Consider the following 25,719-nt stretch of genomic DNA (forward strand, 5'->3'; position numbering starts at 1 on the left):
ATTTCCCCCATGTGTTGCCATGGTGATTGATGCAGCAGCTGCATTTGTGGGTCCCGGGGATTGGAGCGGGTGCTGTACGTACTGCTACCCTCGGTCACCTCCCATCGAAAGCCTCCGAGCCTTCGTATTGTATCTTTTGACATTCTTCGTCATTCAGTGTTGAGGTGAGTCAGCACTAACACCATAACTTTGGTTTCCGTTTTAGGAAGGTGTTGGTGGTTTCACATTTTTCCGGTTTGTATATTTAGTGAATTTGAATCACCGGCCACCTGGTTCCTTGCATGGATTCCTTGCAACAGATGCCGAAGTTGAACGATGTTTGTTCCGGTAGGTAATAGTGAGACATGATGAGGAAAAATGTTTGGAGCTATTCCCGGTTTTCGGACGCAAGACATAGGCATATCTAAGACACCAAGGTGGAGAGGTGTTTTGATCGGGAACGTTCTGCTTTCTCTCTTCGCACATTTATTGGAGTTGAAGAACTGAAATCGCCATGTGGACTCAAAACGGCCCTTGTTGCGTGCTTGCGTCATTACCACCCCGCAAAACTTTCCAGGCGGGCGGATTGAAACGACAGACCTTCTGGCCCAACATCGCCGAGCTCTCTAAATTGTCAGGTGCAAGTGGGAACTGTTCCGTTTTTTGCATCACATAGGTAGCACGGTAGGTACCTACATTTGCCGCTTGCCGCTTGCCGCTTGCCGCTATCACCCCCTCATTCCATCCATTTTCCCCCTCACTCCCCAAATCAAATTCAATTTTTTTTTTCCTTCCCGCCAACACCATAGTACATCCCTTCACATTGTCAACAACACGAACTTAAGGGTAAATACAGTGGCAAGGACCAACCAGAAACCATTACTCTCACTCGAGAGAGCCAACATAACAAACCTTCAACCAACAACCCGTTCGTCGAACCATCCGCCAAAAAAAAATCAATGGCCTCCCAACAAGCCCCTCCAACAGTGGAAACCTTCAACCTCACCTACAGCTTTCCCGACCGCTCCAATGGCGTCTCGGACATTACCCTCTCCCTCCCGCCTCGCTCGCGCACGCTCTTGATTGGCGCCAACGGTGCCGGCAAAACCACCTTGCTTCGCCTGCTGGCCGGCAAGCGTCTCGCGCCCGCCAACACCATCAAAGTGTCGGGCGTTGACCCGTTCAAGGAAGGTCTGGAGGGCGTCACCTACTTGGGGCTGGAATGGGTCCTCAACGCGATTGTGCGCACGGACATTGGTGTCGTTGAGCTGCTGCGGTCAGTGGGCGGCGATGCTTATCCCGAGAGAAGGGATGAACTGGTGTCGGTGCTGGATATCGACACCAACTGGCGAATGCACGCCGTGTCGGACGGAGAACGCCGCAGAGTGCAGCTGGCAATGGGCTTGATCCGGCCGTGGACGGTGCTGTTGCTCGACGAAATCACCGTTGACTTGGACGTCTGGTCCCGGGCGCAGTTTCTGGGGTGGCTGAGACGGGAGACGGAGACGAGGGAGTGCACGGTTGTGTACGCGACGCACATCCTGGACAACTTGGCCAGTTGGCCGACGCACCTGGTGCACATGCACTTGGGCACTGTGAAGGGGTGGGGGAAGGCGGAGGAGATGTTGAAGGAGGTCGAGGATGGGAAGAATGTGATAGAAGGCGTGACGGGAAACAGTAGACTGGGAGAGCTGGTGTTGAGGTGGTTGAGGGATGATTTGAGGGAGAGAGGGCCGAGAAGTCAGCACAGGAGGGGACCGGAGGGGTTGAGTTATAACAGCCCGGGCTTGGGCGGTTATGGGTTGGAGGCGAAGACGAACCAACAGGCTACGGATGGGCCTAGCTGCAACTGAGATGGGGGCAGTGACTGATAGGAGGGGGGAAGGAGAAGAGAGAGTTCAACATGGCTGAGGGGGTTGTTTTTTTTTTTTTTTTTTTTTTTTTTTTTTTTTTTTTTTATTTTTTTTTTTTTTTTTTGGTATTTCTCAGTTTTCCTTGTGTGCATGAGGAAAAGGGAGCTTTAACATGATACCCAGGCGGCATTTAACATGGCGTTTTCAACACATCATAGACGGGTATAGGTCGAGATACTTTTGAGGGAATCTGTCTCACATGTACTGCACATGTTATCATCTGCTATTATCTGGTTTCCCAATGTCCTGATGAATTCCCAGAGTAATACTTCCACGTCGCTTTTCAGTATTGCAAAGAGTAAACACATATCGTACAGTCTACGCATGCGATCCAAATCGTCTATCAAATGGTATCAGTACAAGTACAATGGCTTCATGAATCACTCATCTCCTCCACGCATAGCCGAAAGCTGCATCCGCATCCGCCATTTCATTTCTTTTACTCCTTCTTCTCGGTCTGCTCCTCAGCAGCACCCTCCTCGCCCTTGACCAAAACATCCTTCTCTTCGAGAAGCTTGGCAAGCTCGCCGTTCTGGTGCATCGAGACAATGATGTCGCAACCGCCGACGAACTCCTTGTCGATGTAAAGCTGAGGAATGGTAGGCCAGTCGCTGTACTCCTTGATGCCTATATATGCATGATGATGCGCGGTGCACGCCCACTCGTCAGCGTTTCTGTCCTTGTTTACTTTTCACCCTTTTCTTGTCCCAACTAGTTGTGTAACATACCCTGCCTCAACTCGGCATCCTCCAAAACGTTGAAAGCAGCAAACTTGTTGGGATCGACGCCCTGAAGACCCAGAACCTGGATGCTGGCGCGCGAGAAGCCGCACTGGGGGGTTTCGGGGGTGCCCTTCATGAAGAGGACGACGGGCGCGGAGGCGACGGCCTTGTCGATGGCCTGGCGGGTCGCATCGGACAGGAAGCGGTTCTGGTAGAAGAGGACGGGGCGGAAGGCGGAGGAGACGGCCTTGGGCGCAATGGCCGGCCGAGAGGCGGCGGCGAAGAGTTGCTGTTGTCAGGAGGAGGAGGATGTTAGTGTCGGTTACAACTTTGCGGGGTGACGGGACCTGAAGCGCTTACCCTCGAGAAAAGCGACCGGGTAAGCATTTTGAAAGGTTAGGCGCGGTGCTGGCTACTAGAGAGTGACAAGATGTTGGGCGCAAAGACAGACAAAAATTCACGGCAATGCGGACGGATGGCGATTGTCGGCGGCAGCGGCAGTGGAAGAAGCGTTATCACGACTTTTTAGCGGCGACTAACTGGAGCTTACCTTGATGATGTAAAGCGCTTTCCGATAGCTCCTAAAAGAGGGTTAGGGTTGTGTCCTGCGATCTGTTTGGCACCTTTGGTCTCTGGATCATTTGTCAGCGTCGAGGTAGAGGAGGCATCTACATTCTCCTCTCATCATCCGTCATCCATATTCCCACAGCTCATTATAACGGCATCGTTGTTTCCAATGCGCTCTCAAGACTTTGACGATTGAAAGTCAGAATTAGAAACACTCAGGGAGTCTGGCACATCCACCCATCCACCCGGAGTTGAACCATCCAGACCCATACTGTCTGATACCGACACTTCCCATGACCTTCCCGGTACATGGTATTTCATGCTGATTGTTCGTTAGATCTTTTGGTGTTAAGAGTCGATGATCAACATGTCATGTATTTTTGGTCGTCGAGGCTGTCTTGCGTGTGTATCGACATCGTGGGTTTGGTACTGCCATGTACTGAAGCTCTTGCATCACATGTTGCTTGCTTGGTACCAATCGCATCTTTGACTGCCGCAACATCTTGGCTTTCCCAGATCTGCTCCTGTCATCCAATGCCTCGGGATTTGTCACTTTGGCGCATCAGGTACAAAAGTTGAGAGTCCATATCCTCCTCTTGTCCTTACCCCGCATACCAAGCCCTCTCTCCCCACTTGCCAAGCTCCCCAACTCCCCCACAGGGCGGGCCGCGATCAGCCGCTAAACGGGAGTGCGTTCACGGTGCAAATTGGTGACAGCACACCCTCACACACCCCTCCGTCACAGGCCTGGGGCAACGTGAGCAGGAGAAGGGACGGAGCTTCAGTAGTCACCTCCCTCACCGCATTCGTGTCACTGCGATAATGTTGCTCCCAAATCCACTTTGTCATATGGTCGTTTTCGAGTTTCGATTGCTGTTCAGCTCTTGTGCTCAAGGTTCCAAGATGAGTGAGATCTCTGGATCCAGAAACAAGAAAGGATATCTGATGATGTTTATTGCACATCACGATGGCTTCAGCTGCTGAATAGCCCTGAAGAGCCGTAACCTTATGAGGACTCTCAGCAGGATATGAAATTTTTGCACTCAATGTCTGTCGGATATCCCAATTGCATTGTCTTGCAAACAGAAAAACAAACCAGAAAGAGTCAAAACAATACTGCACCATCTCCATCCCCGTTCCTCCTATTACCCCACACCTCCAACGTAGCATTATCCGAGTTCCCCATACTCCCCCATACTCCAAAGTCCCGAATACCGGTCTCATAAGTGGTCGGATACCTCTATGTCTCCTTCTCGTTTCATCCTTTCTAGTCCCAAGGCACCATTACTGGCCAAAGTTACTCGAGAGATGCCTTCGAGAACATTGAAGATTGAAAGGCCCAGGAAAGGAATGAATATGGTTGGCCAACCGCCTCTTACCGGCCTCAAGGTCCTGGAGTTTGCCGGTCTAGCTCCAGGTAAGCCCTCCATCTCCCACCTTCCTTCGACTTGCACATAGTCTTTCGGCCGAAACCCGGCCGATCTTGAGGTCTCACTTGCACTTCACTTGCACGTCACTTACGCAACCACTTGCACTTGAGAAATAAATGTCACAAAACTAATCTCCCGCTTGGGCACAGGTCCCTTCGCCGGGCTCCTCCTCGCCGACGCTGGCGCCTCCGTCCTGCGCATCGACCGCGCCGTCTCCGGCCCCGTCGCCCGCCAAGTTCCCGACCAACTAACCCGCCACAAATCCTCCTTGGTGGTCGACCTCAAGTCCCCCTCCGGAATCGCCCTCGTCAAATCCCTCGCCGCCGTATCGGACGTCCTCATCGATCCTTACCGCCCCGGCGTCCTGGAGAAACTCGGGTTGGGTCCCTCTGTTTTGTGCAGCGACGAATGCAACCCCCGCCTGATCTACGCCCGCCTGACAGGCTTCCGGCGAGACGGCCGGTTCGCCACCATGGCCGGGCACGATATCAATTACCTGGCTGTGAGCGGGGTGTTGAGTCTGCTGGGGAGGAAGGGCGAGAAGCCGGCGCCGCCCATCAACATTCTGGGAGACTTTGCCGGCGGCGGAGCGGTTTTGTTCCAGGGCATCCTGCTTGCGTTGGCTGCGAGGGAGAGGACGGGCAAGGGACAGGTGGTGGAGGCAAACATCGTCGACGGAGCGAGTTACTTGGCTACTTTCAACCGGTTTGCGCTCAAAACGGCCGTGGGAAACGCGCCGAGGGGGGAGAACCTGCTGGATACGGGCTGCCCTTACTATGATACGTACGAGACTGCGGATGGGAAGTACATGGCTGTCGGGGCGCTGGAGCCGCAGTTTTTCAGGGAGTTAGTTAAAGGGTTGGGGTTAGAGGGACAAGGGTGGGAGGAGAGGAGGGGGGAGAAGGAGAATTGGCCCGAGCTGAGGAGGGTGTTGGAGCACAAGTTCAAGACCAAAACGAGGAGGGAGTGGGAGGATATCTTTGACGGGACTGATGCGTGCTGCACGGCGGTGTTTGAGTATGGCGAGATGGAGAGGGAGAGGCAGCGGTTGGAGGGCGATCAGAGACCCGTGGTTACGCTTAGGGAGACGCCCTGCTTGGCGCTGAGGAACGATGCGAAGGATACTAGCCATGGGCAAGGGCCGGGCGTCAAGGGGGAAGCGTATGTAGGCATTCCCTTGAAACCCGGAAAGGGAGGCGAATCTGTCGTGGAGCAGTGGCTTGGTTGGAAGAAGGGCGAGGAGTTTGATGTGTTGAATGGGAGCGCTGTCGCTATCAAGTCCAAACTGTAACGGATGTTGGGTCTCTTTGATGTTATTTCTTGATGGACAGATCATTCTGCGTGGAACTTTCAAAGGTTGCATGCATCAACATTTACAATACCTTTCTTTCTGTCCTCGTTACCATCTTCCTTTCTGTTGAGTTGCAACCACGTTTCGGAATCCTACACATTTGAGTTGGTTCTTCGAGAGGAAGTGTCATTCATTGTGACTTGATTACCCCCCATGTAATGATCATGTCAAGCCCATCAACACCGTGCAAGATATGGATTGGAGCTCTTCCGTTCACTTGACCCAAACGGCTCTCATGGACACAAGTCGTAACCATTTTCTGTACAGCTAAACACAAAAACGTGCCACCAAATGACACTCTCTTCCCCATCATCATCTTCTTCTCCCTTTCATCGCTTTGGTATATCAACTGCTGCTTAAATAATCTGTCATGTCACAAACAACTCCTTTATTCTCCAACCTCAATTCCCACCCACCCACCCACAACCAACTCATCATTACCACCATGATCTCCTGGGACTTTAATCCATACCCCCCTCTTCCTTTCTTTCTAAGTAATCACTCCCATCATCATCATCATCATCAAAAGTAATATGTCTTGATCTCGTCTCATAAGCAACTCTCTTCGTCTTCTCGAACGTAGTACTAACCCTACTGTACCTGGCTAACAATCTCGCTAGCCTTCGACAGCGACTCCACCATCTGCTGGCACTCCTTCCTCCTGCGGACCGTGTAATCGCTCTCCTTGAGGAGGTCGTCGAGCTCGTCGGCGCGGTACATGTTCTCGAGGAGCTCCTTTTGCATTTCGTCCTTTGTAAGTCTGGATTTCGTTCGTGTTAGCATTTCACTTATAGAAATGTAGGTAGTAGCGGCAATAAAGGAAAGGTAAAAGACTTACTGAACAAGGTTCAACATGATAGCCTTGGGAACCATGTCGATCATGGTCCTCTTGACAATGTTGTAGTACGACTGGATGAGCAGCTTGATGACCTCCACCTCAATGTTCTCGCGCTCAGAAAGAGTACCCGAGGCCTTCAGCGATGGCGGGGGCGGCTCCATGGCCGCCGCCTTCTTCTTGTTCTTGGCGGCAAAGAAGCTACCAAAGAAGCCACCGTTAGACCCTCCCTCATCAAGGTTGCTGCCGGCCAGGGTGGGGCTAGCGGCTCGCGCGGGCGTAGCGCTCTGCGGGATCGGCTTGCCCGTCTTGGGGTCGACCTGAACTGGCCTGGAACCGTTGTGGCGCTCGTTGACGATGGCCATGGCCCTGTGCCCGTTGAGGAAGTCGGGGTGACCCGTGTTGATGTAGCACGCCTCCATAGCGACCAGGTCCTTGACCAGCTTGTTGGTGGGCTCCATGGCCTTCTTGAAGAAGGAGATGACCACTTGGTGGATCTTCTCCTTGAGGCCGGGGTAGCGCCTGTATAGTTGCTTGCTGAGCACGGTGGTGAGGATGCGGACAAGCTCGTCGTAAACGAGCGAGGCGCATTTGAGACTGGGCTCCTCAAGACGCTTGATCTGCTGCTTGACGATGAGCTCGAAGGCCGCGGTTCCGACGAAAAGAGCGGGCGAGGGACCGGAGGAGTTGTAAAGGATAACGCGAATATCGGAGTCCTTGACCTGATCGAAGGGATCCACTGCCTTGACACCGTTCGAGTACAGCTCGTGGAAGACGAAGCTGATTCTGGCGCCACCCGACAGCTCCTGGCTGGAGAGCTCGGTGCTCTTACCGTCAAGAACAGTGCGCCATTCGTTGGTGAACTCGGTGATGATGTTAAGGACAATGTTCGCGCTGTTACCGAGAATCGAAGGCCCCAGGGACTCGAGCTCCTGGGTATACTTCTGTAGCGAGCTGGAAATGCGAGCCTTGATGTCGGGCAGGGTCTGCTTGATGTGCATCATCAGGATCAAGTTGAGCTTCCGGGCAAGGTAGGGCGTGCCACAGTATGAGCTCTTGTTACGATACGCCTTGTGGTTCTCAAAGAAGTTCTTCTCGGCCTCGAGCGAAGCGTTGATGGGCTTCTTGTTGTCGATATCCCTCTGGCCACGGTTCACCACGGGCACGTATCCTAGCCTGAGGGGAATGATGCGACCGGCGAGAATATCAACGACATCGGTACCTTCGTCCATCAAGTCGACCTTTGTAAGCACACCGATGGTGCGCTGACCTTCGGGATCCACCTCACGAGCCAGCTTCAAGCCATCCGAGTTGGCCAAATCCACATTGGCAGCGGTAACGGCGAGGATGATGGCGTTGGACTTCTGGATATACTTGAGGATCATGTCCCTGATCTGCTTCTCGATATCGCGCGGCTGGTCGCCAACGGGCACTCTTGTCAGACCGGGAAGATCGACGAGGGTGAGGTTGAGAACGTTGGGCGAGTAGATTCTCAGGTTGATGGGAGCGGGCGAGATGCCGGCATTGCGGCCGACCTTGGCCTCGGTCTCTCTGCTGATTTCATCGCGGATCTTGTTGAAATCGTAGAATTTTTGACCGGGAATGTGAAGGAACTCGCCCCACTCGTCCGTGTTGGCGGCCTTGTCGGTGTTATCGTCGAGCTCATTGCCGAAGCCGTTCTGGGTGGCTGTCCGGTTGATAAGCTGGAGGACGAGGGGACGACGGGTGACAATACCGGAGCCGCGAGGAAGACTGGAGAAGAGAAAAAACAAGGGTCTCGCATTAGCATTTTTGGGGAGGGGGGAAACTAGTGTGGAAAGCGAAGAAAGACTAGGGGCGGGGAAAGGGGGCGGGGGAGGGGGGATGCGCACAAGTCGCGACCAACAATGTTTTCTAGTACTGAACTCTTTCCGCTGGACTGACTGCCGACGACTACTATTTGGGGGAGATCGATGGGGTTGTTGACGCCGACGGTGGTGAAGACATCCTGGAGCTTGTTGACGAGCCTGTGCGGATGGCGACCATGTTAGCGAACTGAAGACGACGAAGACGATGATGCCCGACATGCGATAGGCACAAGACTGGAAGGAGTGGACGCAGGACATGGACGTACTTGATGAGGCCGGGGTCAGAGATACCTCCGGGGGTGCTGAGCGACCCGGTATTCACGTCTACCGTCATGATTGCTGGCTATGCAGAGGTGGACGATGGTGATGTGTTTGTTTGGAGTTGAGGGATGTCGTGTGGTTGGTGGCAGGCGGTGTCGGCGGATTCTGGTGCCTCCTCCCGCTTCGCTTGGGTTTCGGGAGGTAGATAAGGACGGGAGCCTGAACTAGGTAACGTCTAGAATAGTCTAAGGCGGCGATACGTAACAGCGAGGCGCAAACGTCTCAGAGGTCTCGCGGTCCGTGCAAGCGGCGCTCTGACGGGAGACGGATGATGGGTATAGAACAAGCCGGCTTGTTGGGACTGGCGACTGAAGATATCACTAGACGTTGGTTGTGAGATGGGAATCTTTTTGGTACGAAGCTGAGGCGACGAGGCAGTCGGGTCGTGTTCATACGACGTAGCGTCCGGCTACCTACGCACAAGCAGGGGGCGCTGAAGGGGGCAGGGTCAGGTCACCGTGCGTCGCAGGCTCGCAGGCCACTCACAGCACACAAAAGCCACGGATGGGAGGAAGTGGAGACTGATGCTGTAACCACGTCTTTGAGAACAAATCAGCCGAGGAACTTTACACTATGTACACTGCTTTCCGAACTTTGGACTCACTTTTTTTTTTTTTTTTTTTTTTTTTACAGACAAATGCAATTACATGTTATTGTCTACAAAGTCCCACACATAGAAGCCGATCCTGAAACCCCGCCGTCGTAGTCGTACGCGGCCGGTTATGTATGTCTCAAGGCGTCTTGCTTGCCAAAATGGCTTGCTTTATTCTTCTACCTAATTGAGGCCGCGTCATGGTCTCACGGATTGGGCGGTATCAAGATGAAAAGTCATTGAGAAGACAAGGCGTGTGGTGGACCGTAAACCAGGCACCTGCTGAAACGAACCAGCATGTGAAAACTATCTCTGTTATCACTACATACCCCAGCCAATCCGCCCCGATATCCTATGCTACGCTGTATTGATCTGTAACCTGTTCAGTTCTACCTTTTTTGAGGCGTGAGACAACATCTTGACTGTGTATAGAAAACATTTCCAAGCCATAAAGGAAAAAAGGGAAACACAAAATGCAATGCTCTCGCGCCCGCCCGTCCATCCATCGATTACTCAATCATCGCTTTGAAGCGAGCCCAATATGTAAACACAACGCTGGTTGGTGAGTGTACTATCTTTATCCTTCCATGACATTCCACAACCATCATCAGACTTAACCTTTCGTACACTTCATGGCTGGTCGTCGTTCCTCAATATATGTTCAGCCTGGAAAATGTATGGAGCACACGTGCTGTCAGCGGCAAGGACAAACGTCCGCTGTTCCAGCTCAACTCCCTATTCTATCGCGGCCTTGCCGTGTCGTGGACGCTTCCGTTATTGTTTGCGCCGCTGTGTTCCATATTCTCATCCCAGTCGGGCCATTCGGGGTACCAACTGTCCATCATGGTCAGCAAAACTGACGGCTGTCCTGGTTCAAAGGGGCTATCAAGCTTACATCTTCACCAACCCATCATCTCCGCAGCTGGCAATCATGCGCGGATCTGAAGGGTTCCACGTGACAGAGTTGCAACGCGGTGCATGGGCTCCCTTAAGCCGCGCTACCAAGGCGCCCGTGGACCTGTGGTAGATATATATTGACCCGTCTGTGAATGAGCCTGTTAGCCCCGTCGTTCGCTCTTCAAATGTCGTCAACAAGCTTCCTCAAATCACTTACCCTCGCTCCCAGACAGGACAAAACCCTCATTCGCGCCACCAAGGTAAGTTCTGATAAGGAATTCCCCACCCTTGTGCTCCTTGTACTGGTGAATGACATCCTTGGTGAGAATATCATACAAAATCGCTGTTCCTACCTGTGTATTTACCAACAGAGACGTCGAGTCCTGGCTTATACAGAGTGATGTTCCTCTATCCTTCAGCTCATGTGAATAAACCTGCTCGCGCGTGTGGTAGTTGTAGACATGAAACCGCTTTTGGTCGTCCAGGGCAACAACCCAGTTTCTATCGGGGGACAGCGCCAGGTCTTCCGTGCGATGGTCCTTCGTCCACACGATCTTGTACACGTCGGCTGATCCGAAGTTCCAGGAACAGATTGACCTGTCCTTGTCGAAGGACCCGGTGATAAGAACGTAGTTGCTTGCCCAAGCGCAACTACTGACTGGCTCGTTGAATTGGTCGATAGTCCTGAGCAGCGCTCCAGTCTACAATATCACCTCTTGTTAGCGAACGCAGGACAGACAGAGACTTATGGCCGTGGCTGTCTTTTCCTGCACTTACCTCGGTATCCCACACTTTGGCATTCATTGCGCAAGTGACGAGCATCTTGTCGTCCGGGCTCCATGCGATGTTACCTACACCCCGGTTGTCGTGTTGCTCATCGCCCGTGTCTAACTTGTGTAGCACTTTGAACTCAGGTACGCTGTAAATGACGACAAGACGCTCCATGCCGCAACTTGCCAAGCGTGTCCCGTCATGTGAAAACCTCACTTGCCACACTTCATTGCCGTTGTGTTCATCCAGCTTATACTTGGCAATCGTGGGAAAAGCCTTCCTATCGCACACGTGGTCCTTGTAAAGAGAGGGTGTTTGGAGGGTCGAGTGATATAGGCAGTTGCTAATTTGGATTTCTTGCGCCTGACTAAGAAGTGCCGCCAACCTGTGCTCAGGGAGCATAACTGAAGGCGAAACGAATTCTGGGCAAAACGTGTTAGCAGGCTTGAAGACCCAAAGGTTGACACTCCACAACATACTAGATAGCTCAGAGAGCAAGGTGTGCCGACTTTCTCCGCGAGCACCGTCCCATCCGGCCTTATCCTTCAGATCCTCGGCACTCGCACACATTAGCAGGCTTGACAGGAACTCCAGCTTCTGGTGCTGGTCCCCGCACAACGGTGTGAGCTCCGTCCGCAGCACCACCAAAGCCCGTGGTGTTTCGCGCCTTTCCAGTAGCTCCAAGTACTTCTGCTGTCTAAGCCAAAGCTTCATCATGTTGCGATCCGCTCCTGCGGCAAGTATCAGGCCATCCCTCAAACCAGGATCTGCTATTCCAGCAATCTGCGCATCGTTAAGAAGCTCCTCCGCCTTTCCCCAGTCACCGTCCAAGACAGCCGCTCGAAAGGCAGCCACCGTAGGGTTTTCAAGTCGATAGCCGCTGTCCTGACTGAGTTTATCTGCTGCGTCGTTGTATCCCATCTCCGTCATGGCCTGTATCAGGAGACGTGTAAACTGTTCCCGGTTGTGGCCGTGGTAATTCCCTGATGGTAAGCTTGGGCGGTTCGCCTCCCAAGCCGATCCATTTGGAGGCCCAGATGCTGCCTTGAGCGTCCCGTTTCCATTAGATACCGCCATTGTGATCTCTGCCCGCGATCCATTAGATAGCGACTGCCCAACTCCATTCGACGAGTTCTGGCCATCGATCTCGGCCGACATGATCCCGCGTCTTCGCTTGAGTGGTCGCAGGGACGTATAAGTGGTCCTAGTAGCGGCTGCTGAAGAGGTGGCGCTGACTGAGACGTCGATCGAAGCTAGACGGTATTCGTCTTGTCCGTTTTCGTCCAAATCACTTAGTCGGCGGCGGCCGAGGACTTGGGACGGAGTGTAGGCGTACGGGCGGTCGTGTGGGCCTTGAGGGACGTACAACGGTGGGAGACTGGTGGGAACCGATGGCGTCACGGACGGTGGCTGCGGGGGAGCAGCTGGGAAGGGTGGAGCGGAAATTGGGGCAAGTTCGACAGTGCTGCTGGAAGAGGAAGCCGGAGGTTGCGGGGTGTTTGAGTGTTGGTCGGAGTTTGGGGGATCTATGGGAACTTGTTGGTTGGGGGTTCGGTCTGCCACGGTGAAATCGTATCTGGCGCGGGACCGATGTCCGTTCCCGCAGCGTTGTTGAGTGGTGAGAAGCGATGACGGTCGGATGGAAGCGAGACGGAATGCTGGCGGTCGCGTGTTAGATGAACACTGACACTGGGGAGCGGAGGCGACAGCACAGCAACAAGGTGGTCGTGGAGGAGGATGCAGGTTGAGTTGTTGTCCGGTGGTGCTATGTATATGATATCGACGTAGGTAAAGCTAGGCAGGTAGGTAAGGTGGGCTTCCCGGTTGCCGCTCAGATAAGGTTGTTGCTTGGTAGGTAAGTAGGGGACTTGTAGGCAGCCGGGGCCGGCATCTAGCGGATGTAACAGCGACCGAGGAGACAGCTGAGGCTTCAGTTACCTACACTACGACGCTGCGACAGTGCGAAGAACGTGAAGGGTGGCTGTTGGTGGTCACTACCTACCTCTACAAGCATCGATCACTGCCCTGCACCGAAGAGGGGTCAGCAAAGAGCAACCGTCATCCACCTTAGTTCTGCACTAACAACACTAAAAAGAGAAGCGCGCCGATCGCGGGGAGAACCGTGTGCAGTCGTGTGTGTGCATTGTTGCTTGGCAATGGATGCCCCTGGGTCCAATCTCGATGGTCTGGTGTGAAAGAGAGAACGAACATTGGAAGCAGGAAGAAGTCAAGCACGTCCATGACTTACAAGTAGATGATGACGAGGTTGAGTCCAAGCTACGTGCTTCTAGTCGGGAAGTTCGGTCGGATGGGGGAAAAATTGCTTACTGCGTCGGCGGGGGTATTTGAGTATTGACTACTGGGTGGCTTCTGCTCCAAGGCTCAAGCAACTGTTTGACTGACGGTCGGGTAGACTGAGCTAAAAGCAACCTATCCAAGACGAGCGTGGGCGAAACTCCGAGTGAGTCGATGGCAAAGGTTACTAAGGACTGGAGTTGATATATCAAGGTTTGAGTAATATCATGGTGAGATTATTGAAAGTATCTAATGCCTTGTACCTTACACTACCGTGAATGAGCAGCGTCACCCAGTCATGTCTAGCTATCCGACCAAACGGCTCGAAATAAGTACCGTATCAACGCGGGCTGCGGCCTTTTCCAACCTGTCGTTTCGAGGGCGCTGGAGGGTGGAGACCTTCGAAATCGACTTCTGGTGGGCATAAATGTTGCGGTAGGTTCAGCTTACAGACTATGCTTGTTTTCCCAGAAAGTCAAGCGAACGAGTATTGGGCATTTGTGAGACAAAACAGTTGATTGCAGCTTTAAGGCTGAAGTGAGGTGTTGTTTCTTCAGGCCCTGAAAAAGCTCGGAGCTCCGCCCGTCATCCATTTGGTCCCCGGGCCCCACGGGGATGGGAGCGGGACCACGAAACACCTGACCCCTGCGGTAAGTGGGGGGGGGGCTTTACCACAGTATGTACCACTACAGTACACCTGATGCCTCGACTTTTGCAGATGGACTGAGAATCGAACTCAGGGGATTTCTCTTGCTAAACCTATCTCTTTGATTTTCATGAGCTCTGTCTGATGACTGTTTATTGCGGCTAAATTCAAAAAAAAGAAAAGAACAGGCGAGTTCTATCGATGTGAGTTTGAGAGAAAGAATGACCCTAGTAGTGATGATGTAGCGTATCTGTCGGAGCGCATGGAACACCATCTGGTTGTCGCTTGTGCCATTTTGTGTTGCGGCATCAATGAATGGTAAAAGGCGGGCTGTGGCCTCGACAAGTCAGGCCACAAATTTCGCCACGGCACATAGAAACAGTTTGGAATCCGAGTATGTCCAGTAATGTCAATTTTGTGGTCGTTCGTGGGAATATATATACATTGCGGCATATTGGCCCAGTTGCTCATATTACATGAGCCCTCCTGCTCTCCTACAACGAGCCGTCCTCTAACTTTTCCCCCATTTCGTCCTCCCCAAAACTCCCGTACCCAACTTCTTTGGCTTTATTTGCCCCCACCTCGTTTCTTTCTCCTCTTCTTCTTTCCAAAGGACGTAAGTCATGTCTTCCCAATGGGGACGCCTTCAGAGTGTATATGATGTGGATTAACCAAAACATGAAAGCAGGAAAAAGATAAGCTACTCATAATGATGATGATGATGTCTAACGCCAGATGCCCGTGTGGCCCTCCCAACTCCGGTTTGTGCAGATATGATATGGTAATGTTGAGTTTCGCTCGATCGTGAAAAGTCGTTAAATACGAGTTGTTGTGGATGCCAAGACGAACTATTGACGACGGGAAAGAATTGATAGAGCCATGTGTGTGAAATAAGAGTTGGATGGACTGTGATGAGAGACTCCAGCAACAAGTGATGCACGTAGGTGAAGGTCCAGGAATGGGGGCAAAGCTCAACGAGCCAGTCCGAGCCAAGAACTTGGTTTAAACAGCTTCCGCTCCTTCTTACTTGTCACAAGCGAGATCGCAGCGGTTGACGGGGTGGCGCTTGGTACAAAAGGGCGCCGTTTAGCCCTCTTCTAAAGGAAACCGCCCTCAGGACCGCCAAACACCCCAACGCTACCGCGCCAGCCGCATCTCTTGTCCAAAGCATCTCGGTCGATCGAACGTTGCGGCGGCGAGCCAGCGCTCCGAGGGATCATCTTGTCGCCCTGCAACGGTGACGGTGGTCGCTGTTGAGGTTGAACCTGTGTGCTGTCGGCCTCACTGTTGCTGCTGCCACGACTGCTACCGGTGCTGTTATTGGTCTGGACCAGGAGCAAGCTACTGGTGCTGCTGAGACGTTTGGTGAAATCGCTGAAGCTCAGGCGCTTGCCGCTCGATGTCGAGTGACGGTGGCTATGCTGAAGCGGCGTCGACGTAGTCGAGTTCATCGCGGTAGCTATATTACCTTCTTCAAACGACGTCTCGGAGTGTCCTTCAAGAACGCCCATTAGTGGGCTTCCATAAGCAGCAAGCATTTCCGTCATTTGAGGTTGTGACTGTGTTCTTGCGCCAATGGATGGGCGAGACCTGTGAGAATAACCGGTCTGTGGTCGAGAGGAACTGCCACCACCTGATGATAAAGCGTTCAATGCGTCCGCGTTATACATCAACGGAACCCGGATCGGTTGGCGAGAGGACTGCTTCTGTGGCGAAGCCAGCTCGTTCCTTCCCGTGATGAACTCCAGTGCTCTTCGAGTAGAGGATGGAATCATGAAGCCATCCTCCGAGTCACGCTCCACCTCAGGCAAATCACTATCCTCGTCCTCTTCGTCAATGTCCTCCTCTGGGCTCGAGGCTTCGGCCACGTCCCATGCACTTTTGAGTCCAGGTCTTTCTGTTGCAGGATCTGAGGTTGCAAGTGTGGCGGATCTGCTCCTAGCTTCATCCGCCTCGCGCTTCTTCCTCTTGTCATCCAATTCTCGCATCAATGCATCGAAACGAGCCAGCGAGCTAAGTTTCTCTTCTCCTGGGACATCGCGCTCCGATCCTGGAATGCAGCGCATTTGGAAGGCTCTATCCAGGATGGTCTCCCGAGGGCCCGGGGGTGAAGTGGGGTCGAGCATCTGATGGGGAAGCGGCGCTGGTGAGTGGGACCCCACGCTGTTGTCACGTCCTCTTACGGGTGAGCTCAGTGCGGAAGACCTCCCCTGAGCGGAAGTCCAGCCCTCGATAAACTCGCCCTGGTACTCACCAACAGTGGTAGCCGGTGATGGAAGATCGGCAGGAAACATGGCCGTATAATGCTGATGCCCCAAACCTGGGTTCATGGAGTTGGTTTGCGACGACACATCGCTGCGCTTGGAGTGTAGACTCGGGGTATCGACTAAAGTGACAGGGCGCTCGCGGCTGGTGAATAATGGTGCAAAATTCATGGGGTGAAAACTGGGTCGCGAGCTTGCGCTCCCGCTGCTTGGTCTATGTTGTTGATCACCGGATCGGGGTGAAAACGGGTTGACAAAACTTGGCGAGGCCGGAGTGATGGGACTCAAAGGGGGCTGGGTAGCCTGCCCCTCTGGGACGACATTCGGGCGGATAAGCTGTTGGATGAAGCGAGCCCATTCGTGGAGCGAAGGGTACGATTGGCTATCCTCACCTGCGCGAAACAGCAGTGTCGAAGGAATCGAGTCCTTCCCGGTGGTTAGGCCGGCGGTCCTGCTCGAACGACGTTTGCGCATCTTCTCAGCGGCGGGATCAGGGGCGACATTGACAACCATCGTTGGGAGTACGGGCCCTTGCTTGCGGTGAGCCAGCATCTGTACCTGGCAGTCGGTTATCAAGGACACGGCGACTTGCAATGCCGGCTCCCAATCCTCCTACACGGTTGAGTGGATGTTAGAAACGCTGACCAGTTTGATCGACCATCCTCGGGCTACCACACAGGCGAACCGAGAGGGCACCGGAGCTTACCTTGGACTTGTGGATGGAAAGATACATGGTATCCGGAGACACCTTGATCTGCATCCGGGCTGGCGTAGAGCTTCGGTTGCTCTGTGATCGGCCCAGGCAAGACTGTATTTGCGTTTCCCGTAGCCCATTTCCCAGAACGACGTAGCGAGGCTATTAACCGATCAGAATTTGTCCAGACACACAAAGCTCCTCGGGCTTGAGATTCTCCAGATATGTGCGCACCTTCCAAACCGCCCTCCCAATGATGGGGCCCCTATCGGGGGGCACGCACAGAATGCCCTCCATGGTAACTAAAAGTGTCGACTAGAATCGAGGATTGAACGAGGACCACGGAAGCGAATCGAGTGTCGATGTCGAAGCCTATGTCGTCGATATCAAGGGTGTTGAGTCGTGATGACGGTGAGTGATAGCGGGTGGTATTAAGTATTAAACGGCGCGCATTGTGAGGCCGAAATGGAAGAAAAAGAAAGACCGTCGGATGGAAGAAGATGGTGACAACGGTGCCTCTTTTCTTTAACTGGTGTCGCTAGAAGTGGTGGCCGAGGGGAGAAGCGGGACGGTCGATCTTGATGTTCTTTTGTTTTTTTCGACAAACAGAGAGTGCCGGGAACCCTGTTTCGCCTGCTGTGACCAACGAGACTGGAGATCAAAGTACCTAGGTAGATATGTTTGTACCTGACAGGTGTAGTGTATGCGCCCCGGCAACCAGCTTTCCACTTGTAGGTCCTCTCGCTGTCTCACAAGGCGAGGATTAGGGTCCAAGATTATTTGGGGAGTCTGATCTATATGGAAGTATTAGGACGTGCAGCCATGAAGGACGTGGGCAGCAAGCGAGACAAATACGTTAGGAAATGTGGCAAGGCCACAGGCACAGTGAATGGAAGGAAAGCGAAAAGGGCAGCGGAGCGAAATTAATGAAGGAGGAGAAATCCACCTGGGGAGAGTTTTAGTGTAGAGGCAGGAGCAGAGAGGGTGTGGGGCAGGCGATATACTGCGCAGTACTAGAGTACGTTACCAGGTATGTACATACACTAGTGCACTCAGGGCACTGCAGGTAAAGATGCGTCGTCTCCAGTCTCCAGCGAGTCTCCAGCTGCGAGGTTTGTCGGTTTTCTTTGGTCGATTTGCGCCAAGACCGATGTGATCCTCCAAGGATGGGGATTCCTCAAGGTCTAGCGCAGGGCGGCGCAGAATTCGAAAAAGAAGAAAAGAGTGGAAATGGGACCTGTACCCAGGAGTTCCAGGGGAACCTTGCTTCTGGATGGTCGACCACCGACACTGCATTGCCCGGGGTCCGGCTGGACCGATCGTCGGCTTGTACACTGCAGGTACAGCAGTGCAGAACTGCGGTGGAGAGTGACGGAGAGTGACGGACACTCAGCTGTGGAAAATCATTGCTGTGTCTGCTTGGTGCTCACCCCACCACTGCTGGTCTGCTGCACTGCACTTGCCCAACACACACGCACACACACATCTGTTCCTGGATTTCCTGTGCATAGAGGTATGTAGTACTTCAGGTTATAAGGTAGACACGATAAGGTAGGCAAGCAGGTAGGTACTTGGTATTGTTAGTTGTTGATGTTGATAAACCTCGCGTCCTGCAAACCATCCATCGTTGACTGGGTTTTATATTGAACGCAATAGCCTTTCATCATCATTGTTCATAGCCCATGGATCTTTCGGTTACCGGCAAACTTCGGAAGCTGTTCTACCTGCACTCAAGATTGTCATCCCAGTGGGGCATGATGGGAGCATCGCCAGCATCCACTCTTGGCTTGTTGCTCGGACTCTTTGTCTCCTCGCCTGGACCATGTCCCGCGCAGTATCTGCGGAGAGGATGGTGATCCAAAGGCCAGCGACATTGTGAGCCGAGGCACAAACACCCAATAGTACACTAGTTGCCGCCGTTCGGGCTTTCTCAGTGCCTTGCAAAGTTGCTCTCTGCTGTTTGGGTTGAAAAAGTCCACATGAGAACTCCGGTCTCCGACGTCTTCATCGTGAAAGAGGAGCGGAATAGATACAAAGATAGGTACTTCGAGAGACAGTCTACAAAAACAAGTACCAAGAGACACAACCTTCCCTTCCACATCTCGGCGATACGGTTTCAGATGGAAGATACGAACAGTGGAGAGACAGTAACCATGAGGACTACAACATTGAATGCAAGAGGAGAGAGGAAAGGGGAGGCCAGCTGGGTGCCTATTGGATGCACAGACCTCCAAGACCTTCCAGTACGACCCAAGCCAACAGAAGGGTGTTAGTGTCCATACGGGACCTTCAGGTACCGCGAACAGTGCAAACTGCAAAGCCCTCGAGAGGAAAAACCCTTTGGACCCAGGGTCGCTAGGTACCTAGGCACCCAATAATCCCGTGCCATGACCTGGGATGGATCCGTTGCGGTAAACTAGATGTGGTCAAGTCACTCCTGCGGGATGGCTCATGGCTCGCCTGGCCTCGCCTGGTTTCCCCTGGGCCCCAAGACATGAACATGACAAAGGCCACCAACGACCAGCCGGGAACCGGCGAGGACATCTGGCTAGGATTCGGCCATCTCAATGTTTGCGCAATCAACGTCCACCACCATCATCTTCTTCATCATCATCGTTGTGTCCATCCTTCGATCAGTGTGCCAGCATAGGCGAAGCAAGGGAAGGACGGGAGATCACTGCATGCCGTCAGCAAAGTCCGTGTCCATGGACATAACATGTCATGTTAATGCTCCGATGCAACTTGGACAAAGCATTTCCTTCCCTTTCCCTTCGATGAATCTACGGAGAACCGGGCAGAGCGGAGCGGACACATGGATCAACGCCATGATTTGATGTAAATCAGGACGGGAAACTCAAACCCCCCGCATATTGCGCCTTTCGCTACCACTATCCTTCTGTCGGTTGGGGGTTTCATCACGGGGAGCATTCCACCAACTCGCATTTCTGCCAGTGATCTAGTTGGCAAGTGAAGCGACATGTGTGATGGGGAGTCTACCTACATCAAGAGCTGTTTGGAGTCCTTTTAAATCACACATTTCGCTTCACTTGCCATCTTCTTGTCTCCCCATCCATGGGTATTCAGGAGACTAATCGCTGAAAAGGGGAAAAGAATACTTCCCATTCGTGCGCCCCAAAGTCCCCTGTCTGAGACTATTCCGCTCCGGGTACGGAGGAGTCTCGCACCAGATGGCTGGTCCGCCCCCTGGTCGAAGGCCATGTGGCTGACGACACCGCATGGGCATCACGGATCTGATCTGTGTGTATTCTCTAGCTTCTGCAATGCAAGAAACGCGTGCACTTCGGTCTCGACACGAGGGGCCCAGAACCACACCGTCGGATACAGCTATCAGCCTTTCTCCAGGACTCAGGAGCCTCTAGAAGGCCAAAAGAAAAGCGGGTAGGAAGCAGAAGGATGTTGATCATTGCAATGTCTTTGGAGAACCGGTCGACCGGGTTTAGCTATACCGAGATGAGCTGGCGTGTGCATCTCCAGACCCCAGCTTTGCCAGCTTACCGCCTCCCTGAAAAGCGGTATCAACATAGAGTACTATGGCCCTGATATGCACAAAGTGAATGAGAGAGGAAAAAACGGCGGCCGATCGAGCCGTCCTGAAACCCTTCATGACGGATGGGCACGGAAAAGGCGAGATGGTTGTCACATCCACCAACGTTGTGATGTTGGTGCCAGGCGAAGCTGGGCAAGCCAGGGAGCTCAAGGTGAGGCGCAAAGGTAATCTCCTCAAGATGGCCAATCCAGCTGTTTACTCCAGAGCTCCTGAACATCAATGGAACTTCCATGGAACTTCCATGGAAGCACTTTCATCTATTGATCGGGAGCACAATACCGGATGGTGAGCCCGGTGGTGCGGTATGACAACATGGTACTCGTCGTCTTGTGACCTGCATTTGATTGTGATACAAGTCTTGCAGCTTGAAGGACGAAGACTGGGCTGGCATCTCTCCCCAACTGGCAGACATCTTCTTTCCGCACTACGTAGAGTCTGAGAGTTCCCATTATAGTACTTCAAGGTCTGACGCCAGCTGCAGCTTTAGTGTTTTTTGCTTATTATCGACTGATCACCAGGCCCGATTCGTAAATACTATCTGGACATGTCCGTTCTCGCACCCAAAGATGCAGACTGACATGTGGTGTCGTTGGCCATTCCCTATACCGTGTCGTGATGATGGCTGGTGACCCGTCATCACAGCACTGTGCCACAACGAGCCGGAGCCCACAACGGCACTGCACTCACTGAAGGGCGTTGTTAACAAGGGTCAGGGGTCGTTTTATGCCGTTCATCTCGAATCCACTGTTTCTTCGCTCCAATGTTTACACAACTTTATTCCTTTCTATCCATTTGGTCCATCCATCTCACATCACCCGTACTTGACGAGACTTCTCTACACTGAAAGCGTTCTTTTTCCTCTTTGATTCTACTCCATACTGGCCTCGAACCGCGCGAACTCGAGAGTCAAAGATGCGGCGGATACTACAGCGTGGATCGTACGATCAGTCACGATACTGGGGAGATAAAATGAAAGATCATTCACGCCCTCCATACTGAATCCATTTCATTCCATCCGGGTTTCAAACGGAAATATCAAGGAGTTAGACTATGGCTGAACTGGAGCCCCTTCTGGATATGTGCGAAGATGTCGTACGTAGGACAAGTTGAGGATCGGTACGTCTTTTTTCCCCATCAGGGCCATCAGGCAGTTGGCGTGTAAATGTAGTGTACCAAGAGAACAAACGGTTCACGTCGCAAAAGGGGGTCCGGAAGACTGCCGTGGAGCCGGAGGCTCCGCAGTCGGCTCTTCGCGGATGGGGGGCCCTGATGGGTCCCCGAATGGTGACAAGACACTTTATTCTTGTAAAGAGGAGCCGCTCGCCAGTGTCACTGTCGCCGCGGCGCCGCTTCGGTCGCCCAACCCCTCCTCACCCTGCCCCTTCGCCGACTCTCCTCACAAGCAAGCAACACATCATCATTTCAGACTGACAAAAACGGCCACATCGCTGCGCCCTCCCAAAAAATCTCTCTCCGTCAAAAATATCCTCTCTGCGCCAGGCGGAGAACCCGAAAATGGTGCCATAGAGTGATGTTCGGGCGTCCGACAGAACCCACACTATTGGTTTCTTTTTTTTCTTTTTATATGTAATGTTGTTGTTGTGCCATACGACAGCGGATACACCACACTACACACTAGAGACTGGCAAGAGCACGGGCAAGAGCTCTAGGTCTGGAGATAATCTCATCACCGCCGTTGTGGCGAATAGATGGACCGCACCCGGATGACAGGGCCCCTCACTCACACAAAATCGTCGCTTCGGGTACCCTGACCAGACGGCATGGTCCGGGACAAGCCGCAAAGTTTGATGTTTTATTTTCATTGCCCATGTGTTTTTTCTCCACCACGTGCTTCGTTTTGAGAGCTCGGGTGTGAATTATCATTACTATTTTTTTTTTCTCCTCCTCCTTTGAAACTTCACCTGTCGCCGGAGCTTACATATCACGAAGCGTCGTTATCCCCGCTTTGCTCGGAGAGAAAGGCCGAATCTACTGTCGTGTAACCCGACGTTACTGCATCCATTCCAGATTGACAAAGTGTGCCAGATCTCGGATCCATCTAGTGTATCGCGACCACATTTCGGGATCTAATCTACGCTGCATTTTCCTCTCCTGCTAAGCCTATCTTCGGCCGTCACTCCGTCACGACTTGTCCAAATGAAAATCCCCAAGATGTGAAAAGACAACCAATGAAATGGAGCCGAACGGCCGTGACGAGCACGACTGAGCAGCGAGACCCAAACTGCGGCCATTGTCACTTCTTCATCACCCAGCGGTAGAACAGGCCAATCCCAAACTTGTCAAGTCCCTCGAGAGACTAAAGTTTGCCACGTCTGTCTTAAAAGCCGATTGTCTGCAGCACGTTGTCAAGGCACCGTCGCAATGGTATAGGCCGCTAGAAGTCGAAGCTACTGCAGGTGAAACTGATTTGGGAATCTTGGGAAAAGAGAGAGGGAAAGACTAGGGCCAAACGATGTAACCGTAGCATTTGCTTTGACTTTATGTTGCATTCGCCCATTCTTTCTTTTCTCTTCTCCGCCGCCGCTCCCTACCGATGGCCAATTGACAAAATTGGTCGGGGAACCATAACCTGAAAAAGAAGGAGAGCAACAACAAAAAGGCGAGCGAGAAAGACAACACCAAGAAGGGCTTCATGGGAAAGGGACAGACTACATATCCCGCCGGCGGTGATGAAAAGGACACTTTGCTTGGCCTAGCCTAGCCTCGGAGTCACTTGGCTTTCAGGTGCACCTTTTTGTGTTGTTGAAAGTACATACATCGCGCAAGTGCCTTATCAAACAAACCATGTTCTCGTGGTGTACTGTGCTTGGTTAGGACCCATATCAACGGGCTAGTCGTCGATTGCATTCTCTCCTGCAATTGCTATGATCGACGATTCGTGCCCGCCCCCCAACACCGACTACGACCACGCAGTAGTGTAGCTTAGCGCTCGTCATTTCTTTCTTTTCTGGATTTGTCCCGTTCTTCTTCTTCTTCTTCTTCTTTTTTTTTTTTTTTTTAATGTTGTTTCTGTTATTTCGAACAAATTTTGTGAGATCGATGGCGCCGATGAATCTCTCATCCCTCGCTTGATTTTGTGGCTCCTCTGAATCCGATGAAGTTCCTCTACAATGGTAGCCTAGCCGCGTTCCCACAACTGTCCCCGCATCTCAATATTCAGCCACGACGGCGCGGACAGCTAGGTCGCTGACGACCTCTTCTTGACTTAGCTGCACGGCAGTCCAGTCACTTGACCGATTTCGCAATCTCGAGACAGCTCTTCAGGCTGAAAGAGGAAAGCAAAACCGGGGAGTACTAATTCTTCCTCGACCAGCTCCCACGCAAGGGAGGAGACATCACAAGATCTTGGAGGCCTCTCTGAAGCTCACTCACCTACCCATCATCGTTTGTTAGGACCTAAGGATTCGTACACTATATACTGTGGCTAATGTGGATGTGTGGGTAAAGAGCAAGGCATGGTTCCCCCAACTTCAGTTCCAACTGCTGGTATACCCATGTTATCGCCGACCTCGCCTAACCCAAACCACCACGTCCACCATCACGCCGCCGCCATCCCATTCTCGAGCATTTTCAATATATCCCTCGTTTGTCTAAAATTACATGGTGGATGCGCCACATCCGCAATCTGGGACACGCCCCGTAACCTAAACTTCCCGTCAGCCTGTGCGACGATCTACGTACCTACCAAAAGAACAATGCCTGAGCCTGGTTCGCACTGACTCTTGCTTCCTATGCTCTTGCTATTGAGAGCTTCTCATGACAGATACACATCCAACTGAATTGTTTGCCCTCAACAAACAGCCATCAGGATACCAATCAAAGACTGTCGAAGGTCCCGTTCGGCGTTATGAACTCATGATACCGGAAGCTAACCCACCCAAACGGCGCCCCCCCCCCCCAGGTTCCCCCAAGCTTGCCAAGCTTGTCCCGAGCTCTTCCAAACGTGAACCCCCCAAGAGAAAGAGGACAAGCAACAAGCAACATCCAGGCAAACGACATACACAAACGTGGGGTAAGAATGAGAAGTTGAGAAAGAGCCGGAGACAATCCCTATTTTGGAAAGACAGGGCGAAAAGACTTTAGTTGGGGAAAATAAAGCGAGAGACCTGGACCCTGAGAGCCCGTAGTTTCTTCAACTTTAACCTCGAGCATTTGAACCACCATACAGGTGAGACCAGGGGAGCTTACAAAATGCGAGTGAGGATAGGCAAGAGACCAGCGAGCGAGTTTTCCGCAATGAGTTTGGTGTAACGAAGAAAGAGGTTGTGGGTTCGGTATATACGACTGGTGTTGCTTGTTTGGTTCCTAGCTCTCACGTCGTGAGTGAATAATGTATAAAAGTTGAGAGTTGAGACCGGTATAAGTGAACTGACATGGTTGGTTGGTTCCTGTTTTGTTATCGACCTGAGGGTTTCTCAACTCAGTAGACACTTTCAGCACTGCTTCATCAGACTTTCTCTACGATGTGCTTACCGTATCCACTTCACCTCAGCAAGCACCTTGCATGTCTCTCTTCATTCAATATGTCTGACCTGTCACATGGGCCAGTCGTTAACACCGACTCGTTGTTGCTCAAAAGGATGAATCCTTGCTGATTGGGTACTCATTCGTTGACGGAACGGTTGCGCACAACGGCATCAGCTTCCTTTCTGGGATCCTGGATGGATGTTAGCAATGGAAACCAAACCCATAGGCGTGTTGCAATCATTCGTATGTAGAGGTACCCAGACTGACAGGCACTTTATCGATTGGTTGGCGTCTTCAGATCAAGTACCTACCTACCTAGTTTGTTGAGCGGAATGACTCCGTCATTGTATCGACCACCCACTCGTTCTCTCTTCTCATCCTTCAGCTCCCCCCCTCGCAAGAATCCCGGATACGCATCTCGGCCGTCTCTGGAATGCAGATGTCAATATGTCTTGGCATGAAGCCATAGAAGCGCGTTGCGTTGCATGCATATGCACGTATCCACTCATCCATCCATACTGGACATCAATCCTTTGTTC

General features: G+C 52.4%; 9 protein-coding genes across 9 annotated transcripts; 4 read left to right on the plus strand and 5 right to left on the minus strand.

Moving 5' to 3' along the window:
• Positions 1–605: 605 nt before the first annotated feature.
• B0T23DRAFT_350799 (P-loop containing nucleoside triphosphate hydrolase protein) lies at positions 606–1,832 on the plus strand (the record flags this gene model as incomplete). Its single annotated transcript, XM_062836061.1, has 1 exon — positions 606–1,832. The coding sequence occupies exon 1, from the start codon at positions 939–941 to the stop codon at positions 1,830–1,832; it is 894 nt and encodes a 297-aa protein (XP_062697641.1). The 5' UTR covers positions 606–938.
• Positions 1,833–1,986: 154 nt separating this feature from the next.
• B0T23DRAFT_330691 (thioredoxin-like protein) lies at positions 1,987–3,136 on the minus strand. The gene is made up of 3 exons (XM_062835714.1): positions 2,975–3,136; positions 2,621–2,903; positions 1,987–2,519 (listed from the first exon to the last, which is right to left on the minus strand). The coding sequence occupies exons 1-3, from the start codon at positions 2,999–3,001 to the stop codon at positions 2,332–2,334; spliced, it is 498 nt and encodes a 165-aa protein (XP_062697642.1). The 5' UTR covers positions 3,002–3,136; the 3' UTR covers positions 1,987–2,331.
• Positions 3,137–4,537: 1,401 nt separating this feature from the next.
• Positions 4,538–5,902, plus strand: B0T23DRAFT_308560 (putative alpha-methylacyl-CoA racemase; the record flags this gene model as incomplete). The annotated part of the gene is made up of 2 exons (XM_062834476.1): positions 4,538–4,598; positions 4,761–5,902. The coding sequence occupies 2 exons, from the start codon at positions 4,538–4,540 to the stop codon at positions 5,900–5,902; spliced, it is 1,203 nt and encodes a 400-aa protein (XP_062697643.1).
• Positions 5,903–6,363: 461 nt separating this feature from the next.
• B0T23DRAFT_417399 (vacuolar sorting protein 1) lies at positions 6,364–9,353 on the minus strand. The gene is made up of 4 exons (XM_062839654.1): positions 8,911–9,353; positions 8,669–8,803; positions 6,801–8,549; positions 6,364–6,722 (listed from the first exon to the last, which is right to left on the minus strand). The coding sequence occupies exons 1-4, from the start codon at positions 8,976–8,978 to the stop codon at positions 6,554–6,556; spliced, it is 2,121 nt and encodes a 706-aa protein (XP_062697644.1). The 5' UTR covers positions 8,979–9,353; the 3' UTR covers positions 6,364–6,553.
• A 944-nt stretch (positions 9,354–10,297) lies between these two features.
• Positions 10,298–12,890, minus strand: B0T23DRAFT_305840 (WD40 repeat-like protein; the record flags this gene model as incomplete). The annotated part of the gene is made up of 5 exons (XM_062834337.1): positions 10,298–10,391; positions 10,453–10,600; positions 10,672–11,155; positions 11,232–11,647; positions 11,705–12,890. Coding segments are annotated over 5 exons (2,328 nt in total), but the record flags the coding sequence as incomplete, so codon positions are not given.
• Positions 12,891–13,256: 366 nt separating this feature from the next.
• Positions 13,257–13,713, minus strand: B0T23DRAFT_350810 (uncharacterized protein). Its single transcript, XM_062836062.1, has one exon. It carries the CDS (start codon positions 13,464–13,466, stop codon positions 13,293–13,295), a length of 174 nt encoding a protein of 57 aa, XP_062697646.1. The 5' UTR covers positions 13,467–13,713; the 3' UTR covers positions 13,257–13,292.
• Positions 13,714–14,537: 824 nt separating this feature from the next.
• Positions 14,538–15,119, plus strand: B0T23DRAFT_32860 (uncharacterized protein). The gene is made up of 2 exons (XM_062835685.1): positions 14,538–14,782; positions 14,855–15,119. Exons 1-2 carry the CDS (start codon positions 14,573–14,575, stop codon positions 14,972–14,974), a joined length of 330 nt encoding a protein of 109 aa, XP_062697647.1. The 5' UTR covers positions 14,538–14,572; the 3' UTR covers positions 14,975–15,119.
• B0T23DRAFT_32857 (uncharacterized protein) lies at positions 15,046–17,676 on the minus strand. Its single transcript, XM_062835684.1, has 3 exons — positions 17,359–17,676; positions 17,137–17,286; positions 15,046–17,042 (listed from the first exon to the last, which is right to left on the minus strand). The coding sequence occupies exons 1-3, from the start codon at positions 17,419–17,421 to the stop codon at positions 15,264–15,266; spliced, it is 1,992 nt and encodes a 663-aa protein (XP_062697648.1). The 5' UTR covers positions 17,422–17,676; the 3' UTR covers positions 15,046–15,263.
• A 1,965-nt stretch (positions 17,677–19,641) lies between these two features.
• On the plus strand, positions 19,642–20,101 carry B0T23DRAFT_371316 (uncharacterized protein). Its single transcript, XM_062836640.1, has one exon. It carries the CDS (start codon positions 19,692–19,694, stop codon positions 19,956–19,958), a length of 267 nt encoding a protein of 88 aa, XP_062697649.1. The 5' UTR covers positions 19,642–19,691; the 3' UTR covers positions 19,959–20,101.
• Positions 20,102–25,719: the final 5,618 nt, after the last annotated feature.

Source organism: Neurospora hispaniola (genome assembly GCF_033458365.1).
Source record: "Neurospora hispaniola strain FGSC 10403 chromosome Unknown B0T23scaffold_1, whole genome shotgun sequence".
Classification (NCBI taxonomy): domain Eukaryota; kingdom Fungi; phylum Ascomycota; class Sordariomycetes; order Sordariales; family Sordariaceae; genus Neurospora; species Neurospora hispaniola.

Coding starts and splice junctions, on each gene's coding strand:
- B0T23DRAFT_350810 (XM_062836062.1), bottom strand. CDS start 13,466: ATGGACGTGCTTGACTTCTTCCTGCTTCCAATGTTCGTTCTCTCTTTC.
- B0T23DRAFT_32857 (XM_062835684.1), bottom strand. CDS start 17,421: ATGGAGGGCATTCTGTGCGTGCCCCCCGATAGGGGCCCCATCATTGGG. Junction 17,287..17,358: donor TTGGGAGGGCGGTTTGGAAG/GTGCGCACATAT, acceptor ATCGGTTAATAG/CCTCGCTACGTCGTTCTGGG. Junction 17,043..17,136: donor TTTCCATCCACAAGTCCAAG/GTAAGCTCCGGT, acceptor TCAACCGTGTAG/GAGGATTGGGAGCCGGCATT.
- B0T23DRAFT_32860 (XM_062835685.1), top strand. CDS start 14,573: ATGTCAATTTTGTGGTCGTTCGTGGGAATATATATACATTGCGGCATA. Junction 14,783..14,854: donor TCTTCTTCTTTCCAAAGGAC/GTAAGTCATGTC, acceptor ACATGAAAGCAG/GAAAAAGATAAGCTACTCAT.
- B0T23DRAFT_371316 (XM_062836640.1), top strand. CDS start 19,692: ATGTTTGCGCAATCAACGTCCACCACCATCATCTTCTTCATCATCATC.
- B0T23DRAFT_417399 (XM_062839654.1), bottom strand. CDS start 8,978: ATGACGGTAGACGTGAATACCGGGTCGCTCAGCACCCCCGGAGGTATC. Junction 8,804..8,910: donor TCTGACCCCGGCCTCATCAA/GTACGTCCATGT, acceptor CCATCCGCACAG/GCTCGTCAACAAGCTCCAGG. Junction 6,723..6,800: donor ATCATGTTGAACCTTGTTCA/GTAAGTCTTTTA, acceptor AACGAAATCCAG/ACTTACAAAGGACGAAATGC.
- B0T23DRAFT_330691 (XM_062835714.1), bottom strand. CDS start 3,001: ATGCTTACCCGGTCGCTTTTCTCGAGG. Junction 2,904..2,974: donor CCCGGTCGCTTTTCTCGAGG/GTAAGCGCTTCA, acceptor TCCTGACAACAG/CAACTCTTCGCCGCCGCCTC. Junction 2,520..2,620: donor GGATGCCGAGTTGAGGCAGG/GTATGTTACACA, acceptor ATGCATATATAG/GCATCAAGGAGTACAGCGAC.